At 40.1% G+C, this 24,022-nt stretch overlaps 1 protein-coding gene across 2 annotated transcripts in view; it reads right to left on the bottom strand.

Annotated features, from left to right (window-relative positions):
* Positions 1-24,022, bottom strand: part of MEI4 (meiotic double-stranded break formation protein 4) — a 254,597-nt gene that overhangs the window by 106,612 nt on the left and 123,963 nt on the right. For both annotated transcript variants that reach the window (XM_075202670.1, XM_075202671.1), the window contains exon 4: positions 13,276-13,404. In XM_075202670.1, coding sequence (XP_075058771.1) covers positions 13,276-13,404 — 129 coding nt within the window. The remainder of the gene's footprint in view (positions 1-13,275; positions 13,405-24,022) is intronic.

The following is a 24,022-nucleotide window of genomic DNA, read 5'->3' as shown; positions in this document are numbered from 1 at the left end:
AACTACAAGTGAAGGTCGGGGGGGTCATACACAGACACCAAACTACCTTGGTCCATTTATTTTTTTATATTGTTCAGTCTATCCAGGCTGCTATTTTTCTATTTTACACCTAGTGGAGAGGGGATCTGATGCAGACAGATACCAAACTACCTTGGTCCATTTATTTTTTATATTGTTCAGTCTATCCAGGCTGCTTTTTTTTCTATTCAACTACAAGTGGAGGGCGGGGGGGACGACGACGGGGCTATAGAGACAGAAACCAAACTGTATTGGTCCATTTCTTTAGATATTTAACTATAAGTGTAGGGTGTAATATACACCCAAAGACGATGGCTGCATTGCCAATATGCATAGATGGAGAGGAAGACAATCTGGTTTGTGTGTAGAATTAATAAAGGCCTACCTACCAGGAATTAAACAGTTTTTTTTATAATTTATTATATTTACACTTACATTACTTATCCAAGAAACAGGTGGAGCACTAAATTTGGTAATTTTATGCCCAAAAACATTGATCTTCCAACAAAGTAGCAAAACAAAACCAAAACCAAAACACGCAATGGCGGTTTTGCAAAACCAAAACACAACGGTAATCCAGATCCAAAACCAAAACCAAAACACGGGGGTCAGTGAGCATCTCTACTTTCAATGCATTCATTATGTCTCATATTAAACTATAGTACTTCCCAAAGAGTAATAATAATAAGTCCTAAAGGTTTCCTAGAAATGATTAGCCAGAAATAAATGCAATCTTTTGTTTTATTGTAAGGTATATTTGCTTGTTGTAATTTATATCTATATATATGCCAATTTATTTTAAGAAAGCTAAAAAACTTAAATTCAAAATTTCCTCTGAATCATTCTACTAATTGAAAAAAATATGATTTGCTTCAAATATATTAGATTTACGACTAGTCATATGTACAAGGCCAAGAAACAGTATGTACACATATGTAAATTTCAGATAACGGGAAAATATTTTAATCTTGAAATTCTTTATGCCTCCAGCCTGAGTCTCTCCTTCGTGTAAACCTGTTGCCAGGGGATGGATTTGTGTCTTATTTAATTATTATATAGTGAGTTGAAAACTATGTATTTTATGCTTAAAAAAGCAGGTGGCAAAAAAAAAAAATTTTCATGTTGCTTTCACTTTGCGTTCCTTGATGAATCAGGTCCCTTATGTGTAAATAGGCTATTTTTACCATCTGCTTTTTTCAAGCAAATGCGTTTTTTAAAATAGGAAATTGCACACACATATGCCCGTATTCAAGTACAAGCGTATCTCAAGTCTACATTTTGCATTTCGGCCCAGCCAGACTGCAAAGGTAAAAGTGACTCATAAGCTAAATGATCCTGTCACACAACAATGTTGGTCAAGGGGTAGCTGTCTTGTGTGAAATTGTGTAACGGGTGGTAATAGGGTAATGTAGTGAGGTTAAAAGGGTGGTTGAGGAATATTATAAGCTTGTCTGAAAAGGTGGGTTTTCAGAGAATGCTTGAAAGTTTGTAGACCAGAGGAGAGTCTTATTGTGCGAGGGAGAGAATTCCATAGAATGGGTGCAGCCCGAAAAAAGTCCTGTAACCGGGAATGACAGAATGTAATGAGTGTGGATGAGAGACGCAGATCTTGTGCAGAACGGAATTGCTGAGTTGGGAGATATTTTGAGACAAGTGAGGAGATGTATGTTGGTGCAGCTTTGTTGATGGAATTGTAGGTTAGTAAAAGTATTTTATATTGGATTCGGTAGAAAACAGGCAACCAGTGTAGAGACATACAGAGTGATTCAACAGAGGAATAATGATTTGCAAGGAAAATCAATCTTGCCGCAGCGTGCAAAATAGATTGCAGGGGTTTGAGTCTGTTTTGGGGAAGACCAGTAAGGAGGGAATTGCATTTATCAATGCGGGAGATGATAAGTGCATGAATTAAGGTTTTTGCAGTGTCTTGCGTGAGATATGTGCGACTTCTGGAAATGTTTTTTAGATGTATGTAACATGATTTAGATATAGAGTCAATGTGGGGAACAAAGGATAGGTGTGAGTCAAGGATTACACCTAGGCAGCGAGCTTGTGGGGTGGGATTTATGGTCATGTTATCAACAGAGATAGAAATGTCAGGTATGCCCTTGTTGGTGGGTGGGAATATTATTAACTCTGTTTTAGAAAGATTAAGTTTGAGTTAGCGAGAGGACATCCAAGATGAAATGGCAGAAAGACAGTCAGTTACACGGGACAACACAGATGTCGAGAGATCAGGAGAGGATAGATAAATTTGGGTATCATCCGCATAGAGATGATACTGAAATCCAAATCAACTTATTCGATATCCAATAAAAGCGGTATAGATATAGAACAGCAGAGGACCTAGCACTGAGCATTGCGGTACTCCAACTGATAAAGGAAGCGGAGCAGAGCTGGCCCAAGAGAAATTAATAGTGAACGAGCAATTAGAAAGGTAGGATGAGAACCAGGATAGAACAGTGTCTTGAAGACCTAGGGATTGCAGTGTTTGTATGAGAAGAGAGTGGTCAACAGTGTCAAATGCAGCCGAGAGATCCAGGAGAATTAGGAGAGAGTAATGGCGTTTAGTTTTAGCAGTGATCAGATCATTGACAACCTCAGTCAACGCAGTCTCTGTGGAGTGTTGAGAACGAAAGCCAGACCTAAGAAGATCCAACAGGTTGTTTGCAGAAAGGAAGCGTGTGAGGCGAGTGTAGGCAAGTCTCTCTAGAAGCTTGGAGGGGCACGGCAGCTGAGAGATGGGACAGTAATTTGAGAGAGTTAGGGTCGGAATACTAAAACTAATAATAAACATACAAGTAAAAATATAAATTAAATCGTTGGGACAAAAACTGTCTAAATAAAATCACAAATGCTTATAGTAAATCGAACTTAATAGTATAACTGTCCGTATGAGCCTATTAATGATAAGGCAGTTCCATATGTGCAAAAAGTCACAATACAATCCTCCAAAATCAGTGTACAAGACAAGTGGGCTAGACTGCATATTCTTACCAAGATCATACTTGCCAACTCTCCTGGGATGTCCGGGAGACTCCCGAAAATCGGGTCGGTCACACGGACTCCCGGGAGAGCTGGCAAATCTCCCGCATCCCGCAATAGCGGGGCAAAAATAATGTGATTTGTGGAAAATCGCTTCATTTTGGCACCGCCCCGCGACAAAACGGAGTATTTGTTGTGGGGGGCGGGGCCAAAGTTATGCTTTTTGCCGCGCCTGCCCACTTCCGCCTTCTAGACATGCCCCTCTTGCGGATACAATTTGCCAAAAGTAGGAAAGTATGATCAAGATGGTGCTGTTGTTTTTAGTATAAATCCATGTATGAATGCTGTTGCACAGCAACTGTTAAAGGATTTGTGTAGTAAGATAAATAACTCCACCAACTCTGATGTACTCAGCAATATCACGGCTGAAGATTCCTGTATATGACTCTGTCATATACAGCGGGCTTAGGACACCATCATCTGGAAATTTTACCAAGGAGCATGGCAGCATGTCACCTCGCCATTAGTTACACAACTGCTATCAAATCCTAATAGATCTATGGATGCAATAAGAAAGATTTTAGCTCAAAAAAATGTTGGCAAATCACAATAAGTCCACAGTTTACTGGGGAGGTTAGGACTGATTTTCAATGGAAAGTATAAATAACCAATAAAACCATCAAATAAACAACAGTCCCAGCAAACAATGTCTGACAATGTTTCTTCTACTATGATCAGACTTTTTCAAAGACAGAGCTTTGACAGTTACCAAATTGTGGTGGCTATATGACTGGCTCAGAGCATCTCTAAAACAGCGGGTCTGGTGGGGTGTTCTCGGGATGCAGTGGTAAGTACTTACCAAAAGTGGTCCACGGAAGAACAGTTGGTGATCCGGCAACGGGGTCAGGAGCGCCCAAAGCTCATTGATACACGTGGGGAGCAAAGGCTAGCCTGTCTGGTCCAATCCCATACAAGAACTACTGTAGCATAAATTGCTGAAAAAGATAATGCTGGCTATGATAGAAATGTGTCGGAACACACACTGCATCACAGCTTGCTACATATGGGGCTCCAAAGCCGCAGACCGGTCAGAGTGTTCTGTCCACTGCCGAAACTGTCTACAATGAAATTAGACAGAAATTATTCGCTATCTGAAATCCTTTCCCACAAAACAAAACTTCCAGTTCCTGGAGGACAGACTGTACATGGCTATTGAATTACAAATTGACCCTCTATGAGCGGACCTGTCACAAGTAGGTGACAGGATCTGAAAACTCAAGAAGAACAAAAAAGCTATGGACAAACTTTACTCTAAACCAACACACAAGAGAATTGAAGGAAATTGAATCCTAAATGGATGACTTAGATAATAGGGAACGCAGGAACAATCTAAGGGTCTGGGTATCCTGGAAGACGTCCCCACTTAGGAACTAGTTGATGCCCTTACAAAAATCTTCAATGAATTAATGGGCAAACACCCAGTTAATTGTATTGACTTTGATAGAGCACACAGAGCCCTATGCCCACGTAACCCAGAGTCCGACAATCCACGAGATGTCATATGCAGACTTCATTACTTCCTTATTAAAGAAGAAATTATTCGGAAAGCTCGGCAAGCTGAGGGCATCAAATTTAACAGAAATCTAATTCAAATTTTTTAAATAAAGACTTATCTTGGCGTACCTTCCAAAAAAGAAGGCTGCTTAAACCTCTCACGGATTAACTGAGAAAACACACTCTAAAATTTAGATGGGGTTTTCCTTTAAGTGTACAAGTTCTGCACAAAGGTAAATTAAATATCCTGAAAGATTTGAATGATCTGGACTCGTTCTGGTTAGCCCTCGAAATTCAGCATTTCAGGTTCTGGAATGGAATGCCTCCTCTCTGACCCATCCCCCCACCTTTCCACCTAGGGTGGAAGAATGGCAAGCAACTCAGAAAAGTAGGAGGAGGACTCGTCCCCCCGCTTCTTCTGGAGACCAACTCGCTTCCTGTGGGCACAGACTTGATCCCTATTGTTTTCTCTGTTAGTTTTGTCTCTCTATTCTTTGTAGGTTATGCGCTATACCTTATGGCAGCTTTCCTGATTTTCTCCCTGTGAAATTCAGCCTCACCTTCTCAAACCACATGTGTCCTACTGGGCCTAATTATTTTCTGCTATGATGCCTAGGGATAGATCCCTAGGGCTAGATTCTGCTAGGGCCCTTTCATGGAAAAGTATTATTATTGCAGAATAATCTTCACCGAAATGCAAAAACAAAACTTTTAAGAAATTTGTTAGGTGCTATTTATTATCAATTAGTTTAAGTTCTGAATTTGTGCAATGGATGTCTATTTAATTAGGTCCTTAACTAACAGCACCTTCCCGATTGCTTTCGGGCCACTCCCATCACACATACCCCAGTTTTATGCCACTAGTTTATGCAGCATATGGTGAATTTCCGTATTCCAATGTTTCTCGAAGCGGAATTACCCTTTATTTATTCCAGATTGTTACATTTGCTATATGTTTACTGTTATTGTTTCTTGTATGTCTTTTCTCCTAACCCTTCTCCCCTTTTGACTCTCCACCCATTTCCTCCCAGGTGACCCACTACACAGGTGCCCAAGTTATTTCATCAAGCCATCATATGGCTCCGTTCCCTCTGACAATGGTAGATGTCCAGTTCTTCTTCACCAGAAATAACATTTAATGGATAAATAACAAATTTCTTCTCTTAATGTTAGGGTTGTTAACATGCCGGAAAAACATTCACGCTACACTTCCTCCACACTCAGAAAGTTGACATTGCATTCATTCAAGAAGCACACTTTAAAAGACACTCTGCTCCTTCTCTACGTAATCGCCACTACCTCAAGGTCTTTTTAACTACAAACCAGGTGGTAGATCTAAAGGGTGGCAATTGTTTTTTTACAAAGGATACCCTTAACAGATATTACTGTGATCAAAATTAGGGAGGGTAGAGGTCTTCTGGTAAAAGGCAAATTATTCAGACAAATATATACCTTTGTTAATTTATACGCCCCAAGCCAGGGTCAGTTGGCTTTCTTGTTTCATACACTAGATTTGATCGATGAACACAAAAAAGGAGTCCTCATAATAAGTAGAGATCTTAACTGGGCTATGGATCCCCAAGTGGAGACGAGGAATAGGGGAAACAGGCAGCTGCTGCTTGAAACCAGGAAGATTAGCCACATTTACTATGAGCACCAATTGATTGACCCGTGGCGCTTATATTTCCCTAGAATTTCTAAAGACGTGGTGGAGATGCTGAAGCAGCCCTTTTCCAGTGAGGAGCTAGATGATGTTATTGAAACATTGTCTTTGGGGAAGAGCCCCGGCAAGTATGGTTTCTCGCTCTTGTACTATAAAACCTTTAAACCTATAAAATAGACTGTCCCCTATCCTTTTGTCTGCCTTCAACGTGGTATCACATAAAACTTCCTTCTCCACACAAGCGCTGGAGGCACAAATCACCATTATCCCTAAAGAGGAAAAGGTCCCATTACAGTGCTCTAGTTACCGTCCCATTTCCCTGCTGAATATGGATGTCAAGTTATTTGCTATATTCTGCTAATGGCATAAATTTGCTTCTTCCAAATTTAATTCATTCAGATCAAGTGGATTGTCTTCCAAATGGAGAAGCACATGATAATATGACCAAAATTAAAGATATTATCCATTTTATATCACAGACCAACTCTCAGGTGCTTCTCCTTTCCACAGACAGCAAGAAGGCCTTTGACAAAATAAGCTGGCGATTTATGCGAGTGGTGTTGGAGCACTTGGGATTCGGACCCCTTTGTATGAATAGAATCCTTTTCTTATACAAATCGCTTAGGGCAAAAGTTAAAATTAATGGGACTCTTGAGCTTGGTCTCTATCTCCAGTGGCCGCTAATATTTATTCTTTGTATGGAAGCATTAGCTAGGGCAATCCTTTAGAATGTGGACATAGGGGGAATTCGATTTGGAAACAGGGAGATTAAACTAGCATTATTTGCAGACAATTTACTGGTAGTGGTTACAAATCCCATTGAATCCCTACCTTATTTAATGAGTGCATTTGATAAGTTCAATCACCTGTCTCACTTCAAAATAAACTACTCAAAATCGGATGCACTCAATATGTCCCTCCTAGTCCCTATTGTAAGTACCCTAAAATTTTTCTTTCCCTTCAAGTTGCATCCGGCCATTATTCGATATCTGGGAATAACACTATCTGGTGACAACTCAAGATACACAATTTAATTATTCAACTCTTTTAGCTAAGGCAGGGAGCTACAATTTCGGTCAATCCCGCTCCAAGCTAAATCTCAATCTCTCAATCAGTTTTATAGAAATAAACTTACATTGCAATTCATTCTCATACATTATCCTGCCCAACTGACCTCTGGCTAGCACACCAACCATTTTTCTTGCACAGTTTGCTCTTAGTATCTTTTTACATTTACATTCATGTTGACTTGTATTACTTGTTTTCTCTGTTCTTACAAAGTTCCATTAACTCATGCAGCCTTGCCATAGCAAACTTCATACTGCATATATCATTTCATTCCCACAGGTACAGCATGATTCACTTTGAGTTTGCAATTCTCTTGCCATGTACATACAGTATTTTCACCCTCCACTATGCATAGAGTCACACATATCTTGCTCCCCGTTGTTAGTACAACATTTTAGATTGCTATTATTATTATTATTATTATTATTATCCTTTATTTGTTAGGCGCCACAAGAGTTCCGCAGCACCGTACAGAGCACAAACAGTAGACTAAACAAGGTGAAACATTACACACAGTAAACAAAAAATACCAAAACTTCAGAGACTCCAGGCAGGCTAATGCAGTAAAGACGGAGCAGAAGAACAGGTATGGAGAACAAAGGGAAGAGGGCCCTGCTCAAATGAGCTTACATCCTAAGGGAGGGTAGACAGAACTCAGGCACACAGGGAGCAAGTTGAAGAAGTGGGGAGAGAACAGGGGGGCTGGGAGGAGAGAGGGGGAGAACAGGCGGAGGAGATGAGATGAGGGGGTTAGGTGGAAGGTTGGTAGGCTTTTAGGAACAGGTAAGTTTTGAGTGCCTTCTTGAAGGAGGACAGATTGGGAGAGAGACGGATGGAGCGAGGGAGGCCGTTCCAGTGAAGGGGGGCAGCACGGGAGAAGTCTTGGATTCTGGAGTGGGAAGAGGTGATCAGAGTGGAGGAGAGGCGACAGTCATTGGCCGAGCGCAGGGAGCGGGCAGGGGTGTGAATAGAGAGGAGGTTGGAGATATAGGGAGCAGTAGACTGGGAGAGAGCCTTGAAAGTGACGGTCAAGAGTTTGAAAAGAATTCTGTAAGGAATGGGGAGCCAGTGTAGGGCAAGGCAGAGAGGGGAGGCGGATGAGGAGCGGCGAGAAAGGAAGATGAGCATTGCAGCCGCATTGAGTATAGAGCGGAGGGGGACAAGATGGTAATGGGGAAGGCCGGTAAGAAGGAGGTTGCAATAATCAAGGTGGGAGAGGATGAGTGCGTGGATGATAGTTTTGGTGGCATCTTGGGAGAGGAAGGGCCGGGATGCGGCAATGTTGCGTAGCTGGTAGCGACAGGCTTGGGCAAGGGATTGGATGTGGGGGGCGAAGGAGAGAGAGGAGTCGAGGGTGACGCCCAGGCAGCGGAGTTGGGTGACAGATGAGAAGGTGGTATTGTTAACAGTGATAGAGGGGATGTGGTGGGAGGGGAGTCTAGGGGGAGGAAAGACAATGAGTTCAGTTTTGGAGATGTTAATTTTGAGGAAGCGCGAGGACATCCAGGAGGAAATGGCAGAGAGGCAGTCAGATACACGCGAGTGGAGGGCGGAGGAGAGATCGGGCGAGGAGATGTAGAGTTGGATGTCGTCAGCGTAAAGGTGATATTGAAGACCGAAGGAGGAGATGAGAGCCCCCAGGGAGGAGGTGTAGAGTGAAAAGAGAAGAAGGCCAAGAACAGAACCCTGAGGGACACCAACAGGGAGAGGGAAGGGGGTGGAGGAGGAGCCAGAGGTGGATACAGAGAAGGAGCGGTTAGGTATGAGGTGAACCAGGCGAGGACAGATCCAGAGAGGGCAAGAGAGAGAAGTGTTTGAAGCAGGAGGGGGTGGTCCACGGTGTCGAAGGCCGCAGAGAGGTCAAGGAGGATGAACAGGGAGAAGTGACCCTTGGATTTGGCTAAAAGTAGATCATTAGTAACTTTGGCCAGGGCAGTTTAGGTGGAGTGGAGAGGGTGGTAACCTGATTGAAGAGGGTCGAGGAGGGAATTGTCAGAGAGGTGTCTAGTGAGGCGGCTACAGACAATCCTCTCAAGTAATTTGGAGGCAAAGGGGAGAAGTGAGATAGGACGATAGTTAGCAAGAGAGGTGGGGTCAAGATTGGGTTTTTTGAGGATGGGAGAGATAAGAGCGTGTTTAAAGGAAGAGGGGACTACACCAGAGGAGAGTGATAGGTTGAAAAGGTGAGCAAGGTAAGAGCAGGCAGTAGGAGAGAGAGAGCGAAGGAGGTGAGAGGGGATAGGGTTGAGAGGACAGGTGGAGAGGAAAGAATGAGGGAGCGAACTTCTTCACCCGATGTGGGGCAGAAGGAGCACCAGAGTTGGATGTTGGAGGGAGAAGGGATGAGGGCGGGAGAGGGATGGGAGGAGGAGATATTCAGTCGGATGGTTTCAATTTTGGAAGAGAAAAAAGTGGCGAAGTCGGAAGCGGAGAGGGAAGGTGGGACAGGAGGGGGGGGAGAGAGGAGGGAGTTGAAAGTGGCAAAGAGGCGGCGGGGATTGGAGGACTGAGAGGAAATCAGGGTCTTAAAGAAGGATTGTTTAGCCAGGGAGAGGGCAGAGCAGAAAGAGGTGAGTATAAATTTGAAATGAAGGAAGTCGGCCAGGGAGCGAGATTTCCTCCAGAGGCGTTCAGCAGTGCGAGAGCACTTTTGGAGGGAACGGGTGAGTTTGGAGTGCCAGGGTTGGGGAATGAGGCGGTGCTGGTGAATAGAAGAGGTAGGGGCAAAAGCGTCCAAGGCACTAGAGAGGGAGAGGTTGTAGAGAGAGGACGCCTGGTCGGGGCAGACCAGGGAGGGAACAGGTGAAAGGAGTGTGTCAAGAGAGGAGGAGAAAGAGGTATGGTCAATAACCTCAAGGTTGCGCCTAGTAAAGGTAGCTTTAGGCGAGGTGGGAGCAGGGGAGGAGGACAGAGTGAAGGAGAGGAGATGGTGGTCAGAGAGAGGGAAGGGAGAGTTGGAGAAGTTGGTGAGATCGCAGAGATGAGAGAAGACAAGGTCAAGGGAGTGACCAAGACAGTGGGTGGGGGAGGAGGTCCACTAAGTGAGGCCTAGGGAGCTGGAAATGGCGAGAAGTTTGATGGTGGCATGGTCCGAGCGGTTGTCAATAGGGATGTTAAAGTCACCAAGTATGATGGAGGGGAGGTCAGAGGAAAGGCTATATTATTGATTTAGCCCATTACATTTTCAACAGTACATTTTTACTCCATTTTTCTCATAGTATTGTATTCACTGCTCTTTTAAATATAAAAGTTATATCCTTGCAACAATTTGTTAGATCTTTTACTTAATCTCTACCAGTTGGATGTTGATCTATTACTTTAGTCTTTAATATCAACTACTAAGTTCTTATAGTTTAAATCTTTCCAAACTCTACTTTACTGGTCATGCAGCAATCTGCAATGCTGAATATTGCTGTAATTGCCACAATTCTTCCTATAGTTACTAACTACTATTTCCTTTCTTTCAATCTAAATCATAACCACTTATGCCTATCATTTTGAATAAAAAACTCAATTAAAACGTATTTGAAAGAAACATCTCTTTCCAGACAGTGTCTTGACAGTCTTATTAATGAAGTTGATACTCACATTTTCAATATAGAATGTAATTTAATACAAACATAAATAGAAATTAAATACAAACATCTGCTGTTTCCCCTTTAAAAATCAATGATAATTATTTCCTGTAGTAGTCCAAAAGTAAATGTCAGTTAAGAAATGTGAATCGATAAATACCGCTCATATAATACAGCTACTAAAAGTTTAAGTACTATCAGCTAGAGAGGTCAACATGAAAACAACTAGATAATGCTGCTGATCATCATCATCACTGCATATCATTGCCCCAAACCACCAGCATCCACAAGACATAAGGTGTATCTGCGTATACTTCTACATCTAATTGTATCGACAATGCAATTATTGTACTCAATCTATGCTTGTACGTCTTCATTCTGCTTCTTCGTTTGTAAAGAGACGTAAGTGAACAATATACAAAATATATATGCTGAGATATGTACACCAACATCACTATTCTTTATCACTGACAGTATGATCTTTGTTTGTAAAAATACCAAAGCTTTTATGTATTTAGTTGCCGTGACACATGTGAGTGTTCCTTCTTGCAGTGTTTTTTTTTTTTTATAAAAGCAGTAGCAAAGAAACAGACGTATTTTTTTTTTCTCTACACACAAATAGTATTACTGGTGGGCACTGGAAATGCAATATTATTTTCACCATCCCCTGCAGACGTGATTGATTCAGTAAAAAAAACTGAATATAGTGGGGGCAGCCCAGGCTGAAGTAGGAAGTATTCGATTTATAGATGATGATTATTTATTTCATTATAGCTGAGAATTATAACATTTATTTTATTTCTTGTATTTATGGCAATTTATCTGCTAGGTCTACAAATTTAGGTGATGCACACATACTGAACATATAACTTTTAGGGGCATATTCAATTAGCTTTTAGATTCGCGGTAACGCGCCGGAACAGCCGCGAAATGTAATACACGGTACCGCAATAACGTGGATTTTCGTTCGCAGCCCATAGGGTTGCGAACGAAAATCCGCGTTAATGCGGTACCGTAATACCCGCAAGAACGCGCACTTTTCGCGGCAACGCGCGTTACCGCGAATCAAAAAGCTAATTGAATATGCCCCTTAGTTTGCTATTTAGTAAATACATCTGTCAATGAGTCAAGGTGAAGAGGAAATGGTTATTGTCTTTGTATGTAGCATTCAAAGATAAACATGATTAATCAATCAATGAATAATGGAATTTTAGAGCCAAGCTGTAGCTCAACCATCCTAATAGTAATTGTGGGGGAAAAAAGCAATTATTAGGGTTAAATCTGCTTTGCATCTTGCGAGCACTGAGATCTTCCTTACTGTTCAGCTACACAGGTGCTTCCCTCTGAAAGAACTGTTTATTACTTTCAATTAGTTCTGAGCTGCAGTGCAGGTGTGCCGTCCCCTGTCGGTTTATTGAAACACTGTACATTTAAACTCTGACTGGCTATGCACTCATGGTTAGTGAAAGTGTTTGACATGCATGCACTTTGCTCCTGTATCCTGACTTGTTTGTTCCTGTTACTGAACCAGTTCCTCTTTAAACATTAATTGTATGCTGATTTCTGGACTGCATCATACAGATTTGTTGGTTCTGGTTTTGCTAATTTTGGACGCCGGATCCTGGTTGCTTAATTCAGTTTGTTTCTTCCTGGCATTCCTTCCGTTGTCTCCTGCCTTCAGCTCTGCATCAACTCAGAATCCCCAGACATGGATTGGGGTAATTATTATTTGCTCTCCAGTAAAGCTTTACAGTTATTATTGGACTATATGAACATTTGCACCAGTCTTGTTACAATAGACATTAATTACTACCTTGCATTGCCTGGGACTGGATAACCTTGCAGAAAAAATATCTTCAGTGCTCAACTTCATATGTTGCATTTTCTCAGACTGTCAAAGCACTGCATGATTACTGTGTAACTTTTTGCCTTGTCATCATATTAGCATTTACTCAGAGATTGGGTTTATTTCATTTCTGCTTTTGAATTCTTCAATAAACTCCACATTGTTTCTATCTACAACATACCTCGTTACTCAGTGATTTCCTAACGGTATTTTAAGCCAATAGCAGGGACCTAGTGTAGGACTGCTAATAGTGTTAGTGATAAATGAACATTGACATTGCCTACAATTTTTGTGTGAATTTTGAATTTATTGATATTTTGTTCTGACTAAACCTATGCTAGAATTAATAATTTTTAAGGTTCATTGAAAAAGATATACCATTATATACATGCTTTACAATCTCTTTACAATGCTATGGTATCTTACTGGTCTCCAATGTTTGAAAATAAAGTACAATGTTAATAACCTTCATTGATTATCCTGTCTTTATCTTCATTTTTAACATAATTTGAAACGTGGTAGATATAAAAATATTATTCAATTAAGTAACATAAATTTAAACAAACCTGTTGGCAGAGAAGATCATCAACAAAATGCTTGACCTCAGTAAAAAGTAGATTTATTAATGGTCCTCGGATCAAATGGCATTTTCCCAATTGGTATAGACAATCTACCTTGGATTGCTGCATCTGAAACTAAAAATATAATTCTTATCTCACAACTGTGAAAACAAACTATAATAGTTATTTTTAATGATTCAATATTTCTAATAGAAGAAAAGTGTGAGCTTGTTCTATGGTAAATTAGCTAAATTGTTTTTCACAATGAAACTTTGCATTTAAGACTATGTGGTGAATAGATAGGTGTTTAACTTTTTAAAACCCTAAGACATCCTCTTACAAAACTAATATAGAGTGCATCCCTATTATACTGACAAAAAACCAAAACACATTAATTCTTTATACCAAACAGCAGTTCCAACTCTCTGTCTATGGAATTGTTGTGACAACTGTAATAGTAGTTTTAGCACTTGTACTACAGTGACCACAGAGGAAACTATGAATTTCAACTTTGGGTTCCAAAGTATAATCCATGCTGTTGAAGGATAGTTGAAGGTTGGCTCAATGCGGTTGCAAGATATATATGCTAGTCAAGAGTCCACCAAGACATTTGAGCATCCACCAAAATGTAAAAAAAAACAAGTCCACAGGGTAGACTGATCAAGGGACCTCACCTAATCCCCCAGACCAGCATACAAACTTTCTAAAAAAAAGTAAACAGACTGTAGGATGCAATAGGCTCCTGATAAGGACTGAAATTATTGCTTAAACTGAGTTCTTTAGCAAATAAAGAGCATACAAATACACAAGGGTTAGGCTGCTATATCACGGATATATAAAACTCACAACTGACAAAAATAGAAACACAACATAAAATCAGAAATAAAAACAGAACATAAAAACAAAAGCAAGAGCTGTTTTGGTCAGTCTATCAGTGGCGCAGAGCACAGACCATAGCATTGCTAGTTTAAGGGAGAACAATGAGTAAGGGTCATTGGTGGCAGCATTTATATCTAATAGGACCAGATTTTTCTTTAAACATGTCATGCGTACCTAGATTTATATTTAGGTACATGACATTTGAAATTGAAATGGTAACAATAAAAGTGCTTTACAGAAAGCACTTGGATGTGGCCAAATTTTTATTGTTGCAACTGCTTTATTTTACTAAAAAACATAAAGAGGAATGACCTTTAAGCTCTCATACTTACTAATTATATGTTTTCCCCTAATGTGTTTAGAGTTCATGCTGCCCTAAGGAAAATATAAATGATGACACCCCATTATACATAGGTAAATCAATGTCTCCCCTTTTGTGGAGATCATGGAGGGAGGTCAAGTAAAAAGTGAATGGGGGAGTGGCACCAAAAATTGCAATATTTTGCCCCTACCCCTGCAGCGAAATGCCACAATTAAGTAACTGATCTAAATGGGCAGTGCCAAAATCATATCATTGGTACCAATTTGCATCATTGATCCCCCAATGAGCAGAATATAAGAGACAGACCTACTCTCCCAGAGCTCCGAATTACCAGAAACTCTGGAGTCTCCTGGACAATCCAGAGCGTTAGAAAGTATGATTATACCAGTTTATACTTCTAGAATATTAGCAGTTCCCCCATATATTCATAATAACAGAAATTTCCCAAGTAATTATAATAGCTGTACCCCAAATAAATTATATCAGTACTATCTTTAAATTGAACAGCAGCTCTCCCCCAAAATCCATGATGCCAGAAATTAATTACGGATTATAACAGGAGTGAAAGAAGGAATATGAACTTTCATTAGTAGTAGCAGCAGGTTTGCCCAAACAATACGCTCTCCGAAAAGTTTCTAAGCTCTATTAGTACAAAATAGTCACTCTCCTTCCACACATGAAAGCTGCACAAGTGTCTCAGTGCAATTTAACATGCAGATACATACAGTACCTCATTGCAAGCTACTACATTGTTTGTTTGTTCTTATATTTAAGCTCTACAAATGGACTTACATTCAACTCTAAACTTAGGACCAGAAATGAGAAAAAGGACCTACAGATCATTTTTGCACATCTGCAAAACTGGCCCTAGATAAGGAAAGCAGTATCTACACAAAAGCTAATAATTACTTTCTCAAAAGACAAATAGACTTAATATATATTCTACAAATATGTCAGCTGAAGTGTGATATCATAATTGTTTTGTAAATGTGTCCATTTAACATTATTGGTGGTCCTCCTCTGCAGGCAAAAAATATTGATGTCCTACTGCAGACTTTATTTGAAAAAAAAATAATTTGCATAATCCTGCCAATCCCTATTCAGTTTCATGCCATGCCCTTATAGCAACGGCCTACATGCTAGCAGCTGCACAAAAGCAACCTGCGCTAACTACATAATGTCTTGTATTATCAATAGAGCATTTGGTTTGTGCTACTTTTCCTTACAAATACCACTTTTGTCACATGATATTACTGCATATAGTAGTCCCTATTCCACTTTACTGAAAAGCAATGAGACTATGTACAATGAACTGATTATGTTTCTTCATATTTTGTTATTTCATTATTACCTATCCAATACAGTTGCATCCACTGTTATAGGAAATAACTGTCACAAAGATGCTGGCTGGATAAGTAGCATCATTTAAGCAGTATTGAAGCATAATTAAATAGCACTTTAGTTTTCTGTTAAGTGCTAATATACAATTCCCCTTCTAGCTTCCATGATCTGAATTGAATTAATGACATATTAAAGCCCAATCTCTTGGTTTGTGTTTTAATAGTTTACTGCAAGCTAAATTAATATAAAATTAAATACATAATAATTGTACAGTATTATAAGTAGATGCTTCTACTGATCTGAAGAGTTGGTTCGAAGAGTTGCAACTGATGAGCTGTGTGTAATTATCCTTTTAGCTGACAATAAGGTAAATGACAAACTAAATAGTAGTTTTAATGGAACAATTGGTAAAGGGTGTTAATTGTTTGCGAATAATAAGACTGTGAATAGAAGAGTAACAGTAACTTGCTGTGTTCTAATAATGAGAAGTTTCTTCCTCCCCCTGCTTCTTAATTTACATACAATTATCGGGTAAAGGTGGGTATGTCCCTGGTATCAAACACCATGTTACTCCAACATGTCAACGATTGTCTGTAACCTACAGCAGTAAGATATCAGGCGCATCCCCTCCTCAGTCTGCTGCTTGTATATAAGGTTAGAAGTGATGGTGGAGAGGCGTAGAATGACTTACAGGGGAGAGTGGAGAATGCAGTGCACAGTGGAGGGCAAAGGATAGGAGAGAAGGGACAATGAATCCCAGAGGAAGTGCTGGTGGAAATCTAAATTAGAGGAAAGGGAAGGATGGATTACAGGGGAGCAGTGGTGGGGGAAAATGTATTACAGTGGATATGTCAGAATTATATTTTCCACAATGTTGATTGTGGATAATAAATATATATATATATATATATATATATATATATATATATATATATATATATAGCAAAAAGTTCCGTTATCAAGACAGTTTGAGAAGGCGCTCACAGTGCAGTAATTTCTCAACACCAAAAAGTGTGTGCAGTTAATATATAATCTGGGTACAATAAGAAAATAAAAAAAATCAGGCTTATTTGAAATCCTTAAGAAGTGATCTCAAAAGGAGCCCCAAATCCAGGAGGCAAATAGTAGATTTCTATAAAAAGTAAAGTAAAAGCCACAGCAAGTGGCCACACGTGTAGAATTCCTTGCAGTATATTTATTCTCAACAGCAGTGAAAAATACTTAAAAATAAAAATAAAATTGAGGCTTATCTGAATCATCATCTCATACAAGGCGCTGCCACATATCCGGACCCAACAGCAACACAGAGCATGCAACAGAACCACCCATTTTGAGAAAAACACTTTATCAGGGGTGACAGGTCTAGTAGCAAATGATTTTACTGGATTCAGAATCATGGTTAACATGAATATTAATTATTTTTTTACATTTTATGATTTTTATTGAACTGCATTAAAGGACAATACTGTGATCTGACTTTCTTAAGAGCCACTGACTGAAACAATCATAGGGGTTAAGACTCTGTAATATTGAGCAGGTATTTGTAAGAAGTCCTTCATTTAAAACTCAACAAACTCCACTTCCTGGAAGTAGTTTAAAAGGCATTCTTTCCACATTTCTACAGCAAGGTGTAAGCTGACAGGTTGTTTCTGCAATTAAACAGAGCACCTGCAATAACTCTCTTTTAAAGGCAAGGTGGGGGTGCCATCTGTTCATCAAGTTAGGGCTGTGGGAAGGGTGTAAACTATTTAAACCTGTCTTTTTCTTTTATGTGTGTGAACGATCTCAGGCAGTGGCCAGTGTCTAGACAGATGGTCTCTGGTACTTACTTTAGTGTTAGGGTCACAAGAAAAATGTGCGCAAACTTTGTTATGAATTACCTTGCCATCCTGATGATAAAAGGGAAAGTAAAAGCAAGAAGGTGTTCATGTGTGCATCAAACCAAAATTTTACTTTTCAACTTGAATGCTAAGTGCCAACCTAACACTGCACATCACATTGAAAACACTCTCTTCAATGAATCATGTCGGTGGCAGCATCATGTTATGGGGATGCTTCTCTGCAGCAGAGATTGGAAAGCTCATAAATATAGAGGGGAAATGTACAGTGCAGTCTACAACAGCAGTTGGATTTGGAAGGTTTATCTTCCCACAAGAAAATAAACCAAAGTATTCAGCAAAAGCCACAGAGGAGAGACTTACCACCAAAAAGGTTAATGTCCTGAATTGGCCTAGTCAAAGCCCAGATACCAATCCAACTAAACATATGTGGCACCATTTAAAAATTGCTGTCCTTACAGCATTTAAATTGAGACCCATGATAGAGAATAAATCTGTTTAATATGCTAACAAACTACACTTTGACAATGTAGTGCAACAACAAGTGAATAAACAGATATTGGCTGACAAATTTGGATTTTTAAAATTCGGTAACAAATCCAGCAGATTATCGAACCTCTTAAATGATAGCAGACAAAATGTTGCTATTACTGTCTCGTTGATGGGCAGGGAGAGTTGCATCTTAAAATTAACATCCCCCCGAGATTTCCAATAATAACTATATAAACAACACCAGATAGATTGTGTTCTTAAACAGTCCTTCTGGAGTTCGGTCACTTTACCTAAAATCACGAGTTTACAGGAGGAATCTCTCACCTATATTACCACTAAAAGAAGTTCTCAGGGTGGTTAAAATTTTGAAATCCTTTAATGCTCTGGACATTAAAGGATTTAGTAAATGATTTTTACAAATTCTTCAAAAACAAGTTACCAAAACTTTGAAGGACTTTTAAATATTATAATTTCTGACAGCAGACTCCCCACTCATTTTAACATTGCTGTACTTAAGGTACTCCCCAAAACTGTCAGGTTTCCTACAGTGTCGGCATCTTATACACCGATCTCCCTTCTGGATGTCGATTATAATCTACTTATTAAAATCATGGCCAAGTGGTTGAAAACTTTATTGCCTAGAATCCTTGTCGGGGACCAGACTGGATTTATTTCGGGGAGACACTCTGTTACAAGTGTAAGGAAGGTCTTAATGGTTCTCCAGGCTCTGGAGGCTTCTGAAACAGATGAGCCAACTCTACTATTGTCTTTGGATCCCACAAAGGCATTTGACCTTGTAACATGGGACCATCTGTTTCAGACCCTTCGGAGGTATAGTTTCTAAGAAATTTATGTTAATAATCTACAGACCCTTTACACTTCACCCTCTATGTGTGTTTTGGCCAATGGCTACCTCCCTTCTCCATTTGTGGAGGAGAGAGGCACAAGACAGTGGTGCCCGCTGTCCCCGTTACTGTTTGCATTAGCACTTGAACCTTTGGCAGTAGCCTTGAGAGACAAAAAAGAAAGAGAATGTCCAAATTAATGGACTTCAATATAGGCACTGACCAATAGATGTAATACCTCTCTTCATACAATTATTTAATTCCCACAAATAACACAGCATCAACAAATAACCTAACATTAAAAATTGATTGCTGCTTCTTAATAGGGTTGCTGTGTAACAACCCAAAAAATTAATCTAAACAAACCACATTCAGTATAAGAAGCGCTTCTTATACTGCGCTTGAGAGACAATTTAACCTTCCTGGGTATTCGCCTTGGTGGATGAAGAAATAAACCTGCGTTCTTCGCAGATAATATGCTCCTTATGGTCTCTGATCCATTTTTTGATCACAGCTATATTAGATAACATGAACTTGGTACTTTTGCTGGTAACACGATTAATCTTAGCAAATCTGAATTGATGCCCTTATCGGGTGCTGAACATATTTTACACAGTGCAGAAATTACTTTCCTGTTTTCTGTTTCTCTGACTCAAATTAAATATATGGGAATTTGCATTTCTTCTAAGATTTATAACCTGCATAAATTTAATTATCCCCCGAATCATTTCCAAAATATCTTGGACTAACTTGCCTTTGTCTCTCTTGGGACATAATGCTGCACTTAAAAGTGATATTTTTCCCAAGTTGTCCTATCCATTATGATTTAATCAGTCTCACTAAATTTGACCTTCATATATGTACCAAATTATTTTCCTGATTTTTGTGCCATAACTTAAAGCCATGTATCACTAGGTCTAAACTCATTCATAGTAAAACTCAGGGTGATACTGGCTTAGCTATTATTTTATCCTTTACTAGGGTTGCATTGTTTAGATATGTTTCAGATTTTGGGAACAAGACCACTTTACCAATCAAGCTTTAGAGAGGGAACTATTTTACACCTACTCCCTAGCTGCATAACTACGTCTTCCAATGGCTTCAATCTCATTACAATTTCGCCCTAATCTTCTTTTTTGGGATACATACAAAGCTAGGACTCACATTAATAGAAAGTATGCAAGGTATTATACGTATTCTAAATGTATACCAATTTGGGGAAACCCTTAATGTATGCCAAGTTTAGAAAACGCCACTTTTCTAACTTGTAAAACAAGGACATATCTGAAATAAAAGATGTGTTCAACCCAGGTGGCAATATCTATCATTTTCAACAGTTTTGGGAGAAGTTTAACATTCCTAACTCTCATTTCTACATGTTCCTACAGCTACAGCATTACATTTAATAACTGCTTGCAACCGGCTTAATGCCTAAGGCCACTGATACATTAGACTCCCTGCTTTTCCTATTCAGGTTTAATAAGTTTTGGATATGTTACATATATGTAGATGTAATTCATGCAGATGTGACAGTGGTTTGGGCTAAGACTCAGTGAGTATTCAATTGTCCGTGTATTTGTATATTTTAATGCTAATACGCAGATATGGGGACATCGCGACTATTCCAGTAGAAGGAAATTAATGTATTCAATTTCAAAACAAAATCCGCCCCCTAATACAGTGGTTGTACGAATCAGGGTTGTCCATGTTTTCCCGCGATTCGCGCATACAGTCCCCATTTTTATAAAAATATTTACCCACCCTCTGCAAAGTGCCATTTTGCAGAGTGTTACGCTTCAATGCAGAAAACACAGCTAAGGAGCCGTGAATATGGTGAAAACACACAATGTTTATTACAGTATGGCATAAACCGGATGGTGTAGATATTGGACAAGGATGCAGGGAGATGCAGAAAGCAAATAACAGGAAAATGGCTGATGCCGGTGAACAGGTAGTATGAAGAAATCCCAGAGAACAGGTGAAACAGGAGAACAGCAGGATACAACACAGCACATTCAACAACACAACAGCAATGACCAGCAAGGTATACTGAAAGTGGCAGGTAAAAATAGAGAGACAATCAGGTGCTAGTCATAATTAGTGCAGCAAGGCATCTCCTAGTAGAAGGAAGAAAGAGGTATGATAGCAGCACCCCTGGTGGATAAGAGGTACTGGGAGAGAAACATTCAATGAATACAAATATAAAGTTCAATAAATCCCAGAGGCAGGAGCTGTGAGATGAAGCAGCAGCCTGACGATACTGCAGAGGCAGCGAAGCAGATCCTGACATTACCCCTCCTTTACAACGGATTCCAGACGTCTGATTATAAAAAGTGGTTAAAACAGTCTGAGTCATAGTCCACTGTAAGGGGCTTGACATACAAGTCCTCGTCCAAGGGCGGAAAGGAGATGGAGATCATGCCAGAGGGCAGTTGAGGCACCGCAGACCTTCCTCTCTTCTTCCGCCTTTTCTTCTTGCAAGAACTAGTCAAAACGGGAGCCTGAACCAATTGGATGGAGCACAGTGGTATCTCTTGGCCTGATGTAGATGGTATTGCTGAATGTACAGAAGACCTGCAAGCTGGCATAGCGGGAAATGTTGTAAACTTGCCGATTACTGCCTCAGTAAAGGATTCCAAGTCCAATAAAATGGGATGATCAGTCTCAGTAAATAGGTTTACCCATGCCAATGCTTCCCTTCTAAAATGCGATATCAGAAACAGTACCTGTCTCTTAGGGTCAAACACGAGGCTAGGCACAAAGGGAATATTTGAAGCACAAAACCTCAGAAGAGCACTAAGTTGGGAAAGGTACCCCTCAAAGAAAGGTGACAGCTCAGACTTGACACCCTCGACAAGAGACGGCTTAGACTTGGCACCCTTGGCAAAAGGCAGCTTGGACTTGGCACACTTGGAGGATGGCCGGACTGAACAGCACTGTGAAAAGCCTCAGAGCGAACAGCACTGTTAGAAGCCTCAGAGCGGACAGCACTAATTGTCAACTCAGGCTGAACTGTAATACATGGCAACTCGGACTGATCCAAATTAAGTAGCATCTCAGGCTGAACCGAATTAAGTGGCAACTCGGGGTGACCTGTATTAAGTGAAAACTTGGGCTGAACTAATTAAGCAGGAAACTCACACTGAACCATCAGCAATGTTTCTGGAGCGGACTGGAGCAACAGAGTCCTCTCTGGAGAGGGCTGTCGAAGAAGCGTCCTCTCGGAAGCAGGCTGTAGGGGCAGCGCCTTCTCGGAAGCAGACTGTAAGGTCAGCTACCCCTCTGGAGCAGACTGTAAGGGCAGCTGCCTCTTAGAAGTAGACAATGTTTCCGGAACGGAGAGAGAAACCGGCGACTCGGCACTGGAAACAGAAGCCGGAGACTCTGGACTAGAGACAGAGGCTGGCAGCTTGGAACCGGAGACTGAGGCTGGCAGCTTGGAACCAAAGGCAGCAGCTGGAGACTGGAGAAAAGAAGGCAGAGGCTGGAGGCTGGAGACTTGAGACCGGAGGCAGAGGCTGGAGACTCGGAACAGGAGGCAGAGGCTGGAGACTCGGAACAGGAGGCAGAGAATGGCACATCGGAACTGGATGGCAACTAAGAACTGGAGGCAGAGGCAGGCACCCCAGAAATGGAGACAGAGGCTGGTACCTCAAAACTGGATGCTACACCATAGTTCTTCGTAAACAGTAAATTTGTAGTAGTACTATTAAGAGATGATGTTTGCACTGATTCAGCAGCAGAGAAGGTTGGTTGAGGCAAATCAACAGTATTTGAATTGTGAGAAACAAAACCTGACAGTCTCCTGAGTGGGTCCATAAGTAAGGCAGTAAACTGAGCCAGCTGAGATCGTAATAAATAATCTGCTTCTTGAGTCTGTAGCTGAGGTAGTACAGTGATTTGTAAAGCAGGAGAAAGCGAATGAAAACAATTGCAGGATAAGTACCAGGAATAAAAATGTTGTGGAATCTTTCACACGGCTCCAAAGCTGTTTTTTGGGCTAGTCATACTGTCACGTATTAATGCAGAAATCATAGCTAAGAAGTGCGGGATATGGTGAAAACACACAATGTTTATTACAGTATGGAACAAACCGGATGATTTAGATATAGGACAAGAATGCAGAAAGCAAATACCAGGAACACTGCTGATGCAGGTGAACAGGTAGTATGAAGAGATCCCAGGGAACAGGTGAACCAGGAGCACAGCAGGGTACAGCACAGCACAAACAACAACAACAACGATGCCAGCAAGGTATATTGGGAGTGGCAGGTATAAATAGAGAGACAATCAAATGCTGGTGATAATTAGTGCAGCAAGGCAACTCCTAGTAGTAGGAAAAAACAGGCACGATAGCAGCACCTTTGGTAGATAATAGGTACTGCGGGAAAAACATTCACTGAACACAAATATAAAGTCCAAAAAATCCCAGAAGCAGGAGCTGCGAGAGGAAGCAGCAACCTGACGATGCTGCAGAGGAAGCGAAGCAGATCCTGAGATTTGAGGTTGTTGGCTGATCCATGTGACCCTCTGGTTATTGATGATTATTATTCCTGTGGATTGTCCTTTTTGGATTGCTATTTACACTGCTTAATTCCACTATTTTTACTACTTATTTAATTGCACATTTTACTGTACATTTTCATATAATCTGCACTACATATACCCTTTTGAACATACTACTGCAAACCATTTTACACACTACACTACTAACATCACACTACATTACACACTACACTATACCACACCATTATTTTATTAGCTTGTATACTGCAATATATTGCATATTGAAAGAAATTGTTTTTTAAATTAACTTAAAACAGTGTGCAATAGTATTTTATTGCTAGTTTACCAAGTTATTTTTATAGAAATAAATTTGATAGATAGATAAAACATATAGTTTTATTTTAGTTTTACATAGTTATTGTTTAATTAAATACAGTTCACTTTTGAAATAAGTATTTAAAATATTTCAGATAGAAAATGTCCTATAGGTGCATAGCTATTGCAGTTAGCTATACATAATTTTGTTAATA

The sequence above is a fragment of the Mixophyes fleayi genome, chromosome 3 (genome assembly GCF_038048845.1).
Source record: "Mixophyes fleayi isolate aMixFle1 chromosome 3, aMixFle1.hap1, whole genome shotgun sequence".
Taxonomy (NCBI): Eukaryota; Metazoa; Chordata; class Amphibia; order Anura; family Limnodynastidae; genus Mixophyes; species Mixophyes fleayi.
Note: the sequence above shows the minus strand (reverse complement) of the source record. Positions and strands in the feature narration are given on the sequence as shown.